Below are 12,656 nucleotides of genomic sequence, written 5' to 3'. Positions count from 1 at the left end.
GTTATGTACAAAACATAAAAAAAATGTAATAAATATAAGGAAAACTAATCTTCTCCCTTAAAACTAAAAGAAACAATGTTAGGATTATACACAGTGTCTTCTATAACTCTAGAAGTTGTTTTCAATAACCATAACCCTCTAAGATTTTTATGCCTACTAGAATTTGAAAATCTTGCATTTCGCAAGTTAGGAGAAATAGAAAGCACTGTTGTTCGTATGATGGCATTCTTCACGAAGCATGTTTCCCAGTGTTCCTTGAAAATAGCTACTAGGTCATCAAAAGACCTATTTGTGAAACCATGAGGCCCTTCTTGAATGGATTCCCATATATTTTCAAGAACTTTTTTCTCAGGTTCTGTTAATGACATTTGTAGAATATGCATTTTACGGTTTGACTCTAAGATATATTCCTCTTCGAAACGTTTGAACATATTAGCCACATGATCCACATGTTCATTTGTAGAATGGCTAGGGTCCTTCTTGTAGTTCAAGATTGTATCCAAACGCCGCCAAGGTCTACTACCCCTTAGTACTTTCCTAGTTCTCCTCAATTGTACCATTTTGCACCTGACCAAAAGAATTTAATTTAATTTTAATGAGTAACATATACTCATACTTTAATTAAATATTTGAACAAATGAAATTTTAATTAGAAACACACAATTATAAAAACAAAATGTCTTTTATTGTCCCTCAAATTTTTATTATTATTTTATACACAAGTCAACATTCATAATTTCAAATAAACAATATAACACTAATAAATGGTATTTTATATCATATCAAGGTACTTTATTTTGAGATATAGGTTCGAATCCATGTTGCATTATTATTTCTAACACTAAAAGGTTCAAAAGTCTAAAATTTTATTACATTTTAAATGAAAAATAAAATTAATTTATATAAAATATTTTGTTTGAGATTTAGGTTCAAATCCATGTTACATTATTATTTCTAACACTAAAAGGTTCAAAAGTCTAGAATTTTATTACATTTTAAATGAAAAATAAAATTAATTTATATAAAATATTTTATTTGAGATTTAGGTTCAAATCCATGTTGCATTATTATTTCTAACACTCAAAAGTCTAGAATTTTATTATATTTTAAATGAAAAATAAAATTAATTTATATAAAATATTTTATTTGATATTTAATTTCTAAAATTTTATTAAAAATATGTGATAACAATTTTTTATATTAACATTAATGTATTTAAATAATTAAAATTATTAATAATTTATCTTATCAATTTAATTTTAATTCATAAAATATCGGTAATAAAATTCGAAAGTTCAATTTATATAAAATATTTTATTTGAGATTTAGGTTCAAATCCATGTTGTATTATTATTTCTTACACTCAAAAGTCTAGAATTTTATTATATTTTAAATGAAAAATAAAATTAATTTATATAAAATATTTTATTTGATATTTAATTTCTAAAATTTTATTAAAAATATGTGATAACAATTTTTTCTATTAACATTAATGTATTTAAATAATTAAAATTATTAATAATTTATCTTATCAAATTAATTTTAATTCATAAAATATCAGTAATAAAATTCGAAAGTTCAATGGTAAAGATTTAATCAAAATATAAATGGATAATTACTATTGGTAATGATTTAAACAAAATATAAATGGATAATTACTAATGGTAGTGATTTAATCAAAATATAAATGGATAATTATTAATTATTTATATACAAAGAGAAATTCCTAAAATGCCCTATTTTAACTGCCTCTCACACTCGGGGCTGGGGCGTCAAAGAAGGCCTTTTCTCCCTCCAGACCGAGAATCCCTAAAAAGCCTCCAGACCAAGAATCCCTAAAAGCCTCCAGACCAAGAATCCCTAAAAAGGCTCCAGCTCCGGCCACTCTCAATCCTCGCAAGTACTAATCTAATCATGTTATCATTTTTTTTTCAATACCCATTTGATTCTCAACAAAATCCATCCCCCATTTTTGGATCTGTTTGAGGGGTCTTTTTGCTTTTGTGCCATTCGATTTAAATTTCATGAACCCTAAATCCACGATTTTTTAGCCAGGTTGAAAAACACAACCTTTGCCTGTAAATCATGACCAGATTACCAAATAGTATCTTTTGTTTTTTTTAAAAAAAATTGGACAGATTTTGTATCCTTGTGCGCGGCTTGGACCGGTAGGAAATATAGGGAAATTTCCAAAAAAAAAATCGATAAAAATACCAAAATTTTACTGATATTTTTGAATCGGTCAAAATATCATGTTTGTGCGTGGCCTGGACTGGTAGGAAATATCGGGAAATTTTCCAAAAACTCGGTAAAAATAGTCTTTCTCATAAATATTGCCGGAAATTTTTGACATTTCAATCACTACCATATAACATAAGATGAGTGAAGCACCTGTTCTGGGAGAGTAGGTAGAGTTGCTTGCAGGGGGGGATTGGTTTCGGATCCGCCAAAGCTCGCCTGATTCTTTTCTTGCTGATTTCTCCTCTCTCTGATTTCTCCTTCAAAATCCCCACTCAGCTCACTCTCTCTGTAAATATTCATTTCACCCAAAAATTCCATCTCCACACCCTCAAATTTCTGAAGCTTAACTCTCTAAAATTCGGGAAAGTTGTAATGCCCATCAAACTAATAGCTTACCTCTCCAAAAATAGGCATCAAGTGTAATACCCATCAGATAAATTTTTGTCTTTAGACAAGATTAAGCAAGATAGAAGTGGGAAATTAGGTGATCGGCAACTTGCTGTTATTTTTTTTATATATTTTTAAATTTTTTTAAAATACATAAACCAATTGGACTGTCCAGATTGAACCATTTTCATCCAATGGTCAAAATTGTTTTTTGGGTAGGTACCGAAGTGGTACTGTAGAATTTTCCATCCTACATACAAAAAGCAACCTTAAAGACCTAAAAAGGTGAGACAAAGAGAATAAAATTCTACAGTACCACTTCGGTACCTACCCAAAAAACAATTTTGACTATTGGATGAAAATGGTTCAATCTGGACAGTCCAATTGGTTTATGTATTTTAAAAAATTTTAAAAATATATAAAAAAATAACAGCAAGTTGCTAGTCACCTGATTTCCCGCTTCTATCTTGCTTAATCTTGTCTAAAGACAAAAATTTATCTGATGGGTATTACACTTGACGCCTATTTTTGGAGAGGTGAGCTATTAGTTTGATGGGCATTACAACTTTCCCGGATTTTAGAGAGTTAAGCTTCAGAAATTTGAGGGTGTGGAGATGGAATTTTCGGGTGAAATGAATATTTACAGGGAGAGTGAGCTGAGTGGGGATTTTGAAGGAGAAATCAGAGAGATGAGAAATCAGCAAGAAAAGAATCAGGTGGGCTTTGGCGGATCCGAAACCAATCTCCCCCTGCAGGCAACTCTACCTACTCTCCCAGAACAGGTGTTTCACTCGTCTTATGTTATATGGTAGTGATTGAAATGTCAAAAATTTCCGGCAATATTTCTGAGAAAGACTATATTTTTATCGAGTTTTTGGAAAATTTCCCGATATTTCCTACCAGTCCAGGCCACGCACAAACATGATATTTTGACCGATTCAAAAATATCAGTAAAATTTTGGTATTTTTATCGATTTTTTTTTGGAAATTTCCCTATATTGATGTGGCATCTCTCACAAAAAAATTCTTTAGCTCGCATAACGTTGTTAAGTTGTATGCAAGATGATCTTATGATTGAGTATGAGGTATATCAAACTTCTCATGAAATGTGGGAAGCGTTAAAAGAAAAGTATGGTGGACTTTCAGCTACGAAGCTTAGAGGACTTGTAATGAAATTTGGAAATTACAAAATGCGACTAAACCATACAATGAAACAAGATCCTAAGGAGATGAAAAGAATGATAAAAGAGCTTAAAACATTTGGACATTATTATATTTAAAAAAATTATAAATTAATTGATATAATTTTAAAAAATGCCTTTTTGCTATGCTATGTTAAAAAGATAAGATAAAATAAAATAAAAAGATTTAAAGTAAATAAATTATTTTTATTTGATAATTTAAATTTATTTTAATTAGTTTAACTCATCGATCTAATGATTAAATAATGATTAATATTTTTAGAAAAAAACTCCATTTTGTTACAAATATTTTCAAACTCATTGTTGTCAAATTCAAAACTTAATTCTTATCGGTATGCTCACTATGTTGCAGGCTACACAGTTGCTTAATATAAGAAGAGTTTATCTTATTTTGAGCAGTCTTACTGCATCTTGACTTAGAAAGCCAAATATGTAAGATTTTATATTTGTCACTTAATTATTTGAATATAGTACATAGTTTTAATTAGTTGTAAATTACATTCATAATGTTGTGTTTTAAACAGGAGCAAACAATCATTTGAGGAGAATGATCTCCCTTCAAACCCAAAACTTCCTATGGGTTCATGGCTTTATTATTTGTAAGAATATATATACATATATAGTTAATTCATTTTGGATATTTATTCATATGTTGAAAATATAATCATTTTTATGTGATGTTTTTTGCAGTCAAGAACAAGTACTCGCAAGAAAAAAAGATAACAAGGAATTGATAATAAATAATGATGTAAGAAAAGAAATGAATATTTGCATAATATGTTTTTTAGTCAACTTTTATACTCTATATGATAACTAACTAATTTAATATTACAGTTGCGAAAAGAGATTGGGAAAAAGTGGCAATCCCTTTCAAATGGAGAAAAAAAAAAAGAATTCTTAGAGAAGTCTAAAAAATGCCCTCATGAATATATAAAACAAAAGGGTCGAAACTCAAAAAATGCATCAAAGGTAAGAAATTCAAAATTTATGTTTTTAAATTATGATAATATTTTCTTTCAATTTAAAATATATATGCTTATGTATATTTATGACTTCCAGTCATATCTTCACACGCGTTGTTCGCCCGATCGGGTGTATAAACTACTTCAACACTTGCAACCTAATCAAAAGGCCGTTATACAAGAAATAGGGTTTGGAGGTATTTTAGGATTGCGATGTACTAAACTTGATCATAGTTTATGTCATTGGTTGGTAGAGAATTTTGACACTCTTTCATGCACATTAAGTGTGCATAACACTTCCATTAAATTATCCCCAATGGATGTTGAGTTAATTTTGGGCTTGAAGGCTAAGGGAGTGGAGGTAGATATAGAGATATGCACAAGTAAACGGAATGATTTATACAACATGTATTGTGATGGGAAGGGAAAATTGTCATTGTTGATGTTAGAAAACCAAATATGACAAGAAAAGAAATGTGGGGATGAATTTAAAATTCGTTTTGTATTATTTGTTTTGGGTGCCTTGTTATGTCCAACGATGAAAGTTAGTGTCAAGCCTTCCTTCCTCCATCTCCTTCAAGACACCGCATCAATAAAGAAGATAAATTGGGCTCAAATAGTATTCTTCTTCCTTGTACGAGGCATAAACGACTTTAAATCCAAGAAACGAAGCAGTGGGATTTCTAGATGTTTATTTTTTCTAATGGTAATACACTTTTAACAAAGTTGATATATTATGATATTTTTAACAATAATAGATTTGTGATATATTCAACTCTATAATTATTTTGGAATTTATTTCTTGCAGATTTTCTACCTAGACCACATTTCCACAAAGAAGGGTATGAACTTACGTTTTAATGCATATAGCCCTCGTATAAATGAATGGGGAGATGATGAGGTTTCTAGGATGAAACGTAAAATCAAAACACTTGGAGGTTATGATGATCCAAAGGTAATATACATTTACTAACTGAAAAACTTATTTGTTTATGTGATGTTGCAATTATAATAAAGTTTATGGATAAATTATAGGTCACGATATGGATTATAAAAATTGGGCAAAGTGTGGATATAGAGCAAAATAATGGTGCGGAAAATGAAAATGATGAAAAAATGAAGGTGGTTGAGAAAGATGAGAGAACAAGTGATCATAAAGATAATGATATGAGAAATGTAGAAGATGGTGATAAACAAGATGCAAAAGTTCATGAACAACAAGAAGAAGGGCATAAGGTACTTTTTCATACTATATTTATATACATTAGTTTATTCATCTCAAACTTTTTTTTTCATGATATTGGAAATTTTTATTTGTTACTAGGTTGAAGAAAAAAGTTTGATGGGTATGGAGGAAGCTTTTGAGAAGTTGAAAAAATTTGTGCTACAAACAAATGTTTCTAATATGAATGAAAGTTGTAAAGAATCGACTTTTAGAGAATTTGAAGAAAAATATATGGAATTGAAACGTTTGTTTTTTCCTATGAGCAATGTTGTCGTAGAAGAGAGATTGAGTGAGAATGACTCATGTGGTGACATGGAGTTACATGTTTTTCCCATTGTCAACAATCAATGTCACGATGAAAAGGTATTTGCATATTATGAAGACCTAGTTTTTTACAAAGTTCTATATATATATATATATATATATATATATATATATATATATATATATATATATATATATATATATATATATATATATATATATATACTAATGTTCAAATACATGATAGGTTAATGTTGATGTTCCATATGTTGAAAAACAAGAAGAACAACTAAGTTCATTGGTGGTGCTCCCACGTCAATTGAAGAAAACACGATCAACAATGGAACGCAAGCCTAGTAAATTCAAGGTGTCACCCTATATTCATCAATCCAATAAGATCCCAAAGCCTAAGAGATTCCCAAGCATAGTTGTTGGATCACAAAAGGTATTAGAGGTGATATGTTACTTCATTGATGTAGTATTTTTTAAATACTTAATAATATAGTGAACGATAACTAATGTTTGTTAGAGATGTTTTCAATATAGATAATCCCCATGTCCATTTTGCCGAACGTGGAGGATTCACATTCCTTGAGTACACTTGAGTCTCTAGTTGTTGCTTATGTGTTTGATGTTTCATTGGACAAAAGGTGTGTAAACCAATTATTTTGACTATACTTTATGTATGTCATGTTTTAAAAGTTATACTTATTAAATATCTTATATTTTGCAGTGAACTTCTTGTTAATTTTCAATATGAGCATGCAAGTCGAGCAGACTTCTTGACTTTAAGGCCTAGACAAGAATTACTCGATGTGGTGAGTAATAGAAGGATAAACCCAATTCTTATTAATTCTATTACATAATTAACATTGTTAACTTTTTTGTGTTTCATTTTTAGATCATAAATGTATTTGCATGCAAACTTAATAGTTTTGAGAACAAATTCAAAGGAATACGGTCTACCAGATGCTACTTACCCACCACATTTGCGGTATGTTCATCCATTATATTTCTTATTAAAGAAAAAAAATAAACCTAATAAATATTGTGATATATATATGTTTTTTTTTTTTTTTGCATAGCAAATAATCTTACATGGTGGTAGAAAATTGGCAACTGCTCCCAAGATGTTCACACATATTATCAAACACATGGATGAAATGAATGATTGCAATAAGGTACATATTTGAAGTTGGATTCATAGCATAGTTGTAAATAATTATCAATGCTAAAATGTGTGTTTTGTTTAGATATACATCCCGATGCACGATACATGTCCGGATCATTGGTATTTGTGTGTTATAAATCTTCATCAACATAATATTCATATATTGGATTCATTACCATCAATGGAAAGGGATGACATGCGAACTTCATCTGTGAGAACTGTGGTATGTCTTATATTTTAATGAATTTTATTACTTTTTAATGTTAGTTGTTAAATAGCATGTTTTATTTTGCTAAAAGATATAACGATATGAATATTAGGTTGAAGAGTGTGCACATTTTTTTAATCTCAATGGGCATCTAAAGAATTTATCAAGTGTTCCCATTGAAAGACCTACATGGGTAGATGTGCAAGCCAATTGGTAAGCAAGCATAATTGTTTCTTCAAATATAATGTGTTCAAGATAATATTTCTATGTACTAACTAGATAAATGTTTACTCATTTTATTTGTTAGGTGGGATTGTGGAGTCCATGTCATTAATCATATGCGAAGATCCGATTTCATGGACTCAAGTTCAACCCCTTCCCATTGGGACTCTACAGCTATAAGACACAAATTGGCAATCGAATTACTTCTTGATGATGAAAATAGTGAGAAAGCTATAATATTAGATAAAGTTCAGAATCATGCAAAAATAAAGAGAAGAAGAGTATAGAATACAATCAAGAGTTGATTTTTTTTTTTGTACATAATTTTTTGCATTGTAGTACAACTCATTGGTTATGATATGTAGAACTTGCTCCCGAAATTCCGGATGTAAAGTGGTTCATGGTGACCTACATTGAAAATATTTACAGTTATACATAATATTTTGAAAGAAAATCCATATGATTAAATACTAAATGTTAAGGAACTTCTATCAATATATAGATATATGATATGTGGTGTAAATAATTTATTCTATGACTCTTACTTGGTTTGTGAAGTAATTTGGTGGATGTAACCCGAGCCATGAATCATTTAAGTTTGTTTCTGGACCATTCTGAAATGTGCCAAGTGTTGTCTGTAATATGATTTAATTTTTCAATTACTCTAATAAGTAATATTTTTCACATCATAATAAAAATTACTTAAAAAATGTTAAACTTACATTTTGAGAAAATTCATTTGTCCCGTGTCTTGATCCACCTTCCATGTTGTGATTTAGTAATGAAGGCATGTCCCCCTGTATTAATATAAAGAATTCAATTGTTTATTTCAACCAATTTAACCAAATAAAAATAACTATAAAGTGAATAATTAATGAATTTAGTGAATGTGTGTTTGAACATACCATATCTTCAATTGAATCTTCAATGTTGATAAATGCATTGTGAGTGTTGACGAACTCTGGGCATTTTCGAACAGTGCGTCCTACTTTCTTACATTTCCCACAATGCCTTGGTTTCTTAAATTTGTCTTTTAAGTTACCCGGATTACCTTTCGTCTTCACAATGATAGGATCTCGAACATGGTGTTTTGTAGCTTTCAAATCTTCTCGTTCACTTTCTTCCACTGAATTTTTACAAAGTTGTTCCATTTGACAAGTGAGTCTTTGTATTTCACATCTAGCCTCTTTAAAAGCTTTTTCCGATTGAGATGCGAAATAAGACATCCGTGAGCACATAGAGCTGAGTGCACCATATCGTATGATGTTAGTCGCATCACTTTGACTTTCATTGTCATGATGAACTTGGACCGTTTCCTTTGCTAACTTAGACCACCTTTTCATAATACAAGTCTCAGGTATTTCTTCAAGGTGTTCTATCTTCATTACAACAATCATGTGGGGACATGGAAAACCAACTGACTCAAACATCATACAAGTACATTTCATAGACCGATCACTATTACCATAACATACTTTCCAAATCTTGTCAGGGCTTCTAAACTTGGTCAATGTATGGACACGATAACGTCCATGATTTTCTGTACTGACAGGGAAAAACAATTCTGCATTCTTCATCTCATCCCTAAATTTTAGAAAAGATTGCCTTGTGAAAACAGTCCCTGCATATTTCTCAAGTGCATAGAGTTTGGTTGTTAGAACAGCTGAAGAATGGTGTGTCTCAAACTCTGCCTTTGCCTCATTATGACGAATACGTGAGAGTGCTCTATCAAAATGTTTGACAAACTCAAACAGCTTCAAACGAGTTTTAAGGAAACGATTCAAGTATGCATTCATGCTCTCACACCTTTGTGTGCTTTTCATACCAGCAAAGAAATGCCCCCTTAAATAAGCCTCTGCCCATCTAGAACGCTTAGCATATATATCTGTCACCCACTTATGTCCATGAAGATTAAACATTTCCAACATGTCATTCCATGCACATTCAAATTCTTCAACGATGCCTTCCATGAACATGCACTTAGAAAAATGATTAGTAAAATCTTTGACATGGACATTAGTGAATGCATTGCGTTGAATATGCCAAGCACATAATCGATGACAAGAGTTTGGAAATATCCTCTTGATGGCTTTACGCATTGCTTTATCCCCATCAGTAATAACAGAAAGAGGCTTCTTGTTATTCATTGCGTCAAAAAAGTCTCCAAGACCCAAGTATAAGTGCTAACACTCTCATCTACCAATAATGCACATCCAAACACTATAGTTTGATGGTGTTGGTTAATGCCAACTAGTATGACCAACGGTTTTTTATAAGCATTAGTCCGATAAGTTGTATCAAATGCTAACACATCTCCAAAACAACTGTAATCCAATTTACTAGTAGAATCTGCCCAAAACAGGTTTGCTAGATGGTTGTCTTCATCAACATTGTACTTGTAATAAAATGATGGATCCATTTCAGACTTTCCACACAAATAAGCCAAAGCACCCTCTGCATCACCATCTCTTAGATGAACTCTACGATCAGCATCAACATGGTTATATAGATCTTTTTTTGTGAAGCCAACATTGTTATATCCACCTGATTGTTGCACCATGTAATCCCTAATTTGGCTAGTTCCCATGCCAACACCTCGCATTGCATTCAATTGAGCTTTATCTGCATTTTTAATGACCCTATGGGATCGAAGGAATTGGACATTTTTTTGTTCCACCAAAGGATGATTATGATCAGCCATAAACTCTTTCACAACCAACTTGTTCATTTGTTTGTTAAACCCAATCCGAAATGTTGCCTCACAACCAACTCGAGTTACTGCCTTAGGTTCTCGTTTTCGATTTTCGTTCTCTAAACACACTCTATGTCGATATCCTTCTTTCGAACAAACCCACTTACGAGATACTATATTTTGATTTTTATCTCGTTTCACATCATCCTTTCTAACACTGAATCCGGTAACTTTAGCAAATAAATTATAAAATTCTTCTCCCTCCTCTACTGAGCTAAACTCCATCTTTCATACATCTTCAACAGTTAAGTCATTAAAAATCTTGTCCGAAACTAGAATGGCCTCTTCATCAGACTCACTTTTAACAATGCTATCATATTGGTAATCAAAGTCTTCATCGTTCAAATCAATGATAAATTCCTTTCATTTGCCTTTGTCCATCGTATCTATGAAGAAACTGAAATATAAAAGATAGAGTAGTTAGAAAATTACATTATCTAGTTCGTACCCTCTCTTAGAAAGTTCGTACCCTCCCTTAGAAAGTTCGTACCCTCCCTTAGAAAGTTCGTACCCTCCCTTAGAAATTTCGTACGCTCCCTTAGAAATTTCGTACCCACCCTTAGAAAGTTCGTACCCTCCCTTAGAAATTTCGTACCCTCCCTTAGAAAGTTCGTACCCTCTCTTAGAAACCCTCCCTTAGAAAGTTCAAAACCTCCCTTAGAAAGTTCGTACCCTCTCTTAGAAAGTTCGTACCCTCCCTTAGAAAGTTCGTACCCTCCCTTAGAAAGTTCGTACCCTCCCTTAGAAAGTTCGTACCCTCCCTTAGAAAGTTCGTACCCTCCCTTAGAAAGTCCGTACCCTCCCTTAGAAAGTCCGTACCCTCCTTCGTACCCTCTCTTAGAAGGTTCGTACCCTCCCTTAGAAAGTTTGTACCCTTCCTTAGAAAGTTCGTACCCACGCTTAGAAAGTTTGTACCATTCCTTAGAAAATTTGTACCCTCTCTTACAAAATATTGGTGACAATTTCATAACAAATTACTAAATGCTCTCAATTTGATTAAAAATAACTCAGAAAAAAATTAAAAAATCTAGATATTATAAATCATTACATATTTAAATGTCATTTAACATGACATTTCTACCTACAATAGTTATATGTAAATGGAAAAAAAAAATCAAATGTTATCTTTTAACACTTGTAATCACTTGACATCCTTCAAGACATATAAAGCTTCATCTTCAAATTTAATCTATGAACAAAAAAAAAATTATATAAAAATATTAATAACAATTTGATAACAAAATTTTATAATAAACTCATAAAAAATTCTAGAATCGTTATTTAACATCACATTTCTTCCTACAACAATTATATTTGGATAAAAAAATATCAAATATTACCTTTGACACTTGTAATCACTTGAAATCCTTCATCTTCTTCATATAATACAAATTTTAAATTTTCTCTCTAAAAAAGTTTTGAACTTGATCTTGAAATTTGATTCATCAAAATACATCTTACATATTTTGTAATTTGGTAGTTGAAATTATTTAATTTTCATATTAAATTACTATCTTTTTTTTTATATATATATGAATAATGAGAGTATAAGAGTAGTAGGTAAGATTTTTTTTTTTTAGATAGAGTTAGGTAATGCATTAAATAAGAAATTATTTTTTTTTTTTTTTTTTTTTTTTTTTTTATTTTTTTTTTTTTTTTTTTTTTTTTTTTTTTTTTTTTTTTTTTTTTTTTTTTTTTTTGTTTTTTTTTTTTTTTTATTTTATAAATTTTTTAATGATATGTACTTTACACATGTCATATTTTTATTGGGGTCAAATGTGGGTAGGTACCCCCAAAATGAAGAGTGGGGTACCATAGAACAACCCATGTAGGATTTGCAATGGCGCCATTCAAGTTTTGGACCACATTTCTTGACTACTAATTAGATGGATCATTGGTCCATAAGCCTTCATGAAAGCTTTCTTACTGTATCACTTGTCAGCAAAAGATATAGGTGTGGACTCGCATTTTTTATGTGTGTCCCCTACTCGAATGACAATATTTGCTTTTCATATTTTTAGA

The 12,656-nt window shown here is 30.8% G+C and overlaps 2 protein-coding genes across 2 annotated transcripts; both read right to left on the bottom strand.

The window, feature by feature from the left end:
• Positions 1-9,275: 9,275 nt before the first annotated feature.
• On the bottom strand, positions 9,276-10,029 carry LOC104879678 (protein FAR-RED IMPAIRED RESPONSE 1-like). The gene is made up of 2 exons (XM_010653374.2): positions 9,358-10,029; positions 9,276-9,299 (listed from the first exon to the last, which is right to left on the bottom strand). The coding sequence occupies exons 1-2, from the start codon at positions 10,027-10,029 to the stop codon at positions 9,276-9,278; spliced, it is 696 nt and encodes a 231-aa protein (XP_010651676.2).
• On the bottom strand, positions 10,026-10,859 carry LOC132253170 (protein FAR1-RELATED SEQUENCE 5-like). The gene has a single exon (XM_059734591.1). It carries the CDS (start codon positions 10,857-10,859, stop codon positions 10,026-10,028), a length of 834 nt encoding a protein of 277 aa, XP_059590574.1.
• Positions 10,860-12,656: the final 1,797 nt, after the last annotated feature.

The sequence above is a fragment of the Vitis vinifera genome, chromosome 18, assembly GCF_030704535.1.
Source record: "Vitis vinifera cultivar Pinot Noir 40024 chromosome 18, ASM3070453v1".
NCBI classification, from domain to species: domain Eukaryota; kingdom Viridiplantae; phylum Streptophyta; class Magnoliopsida; order Vitales; family Vitaceae; genus Vitis; species Vitis vinifera.
This window is presented reverse-complemented; position numbering and strand designations above follow the sequence as displayed.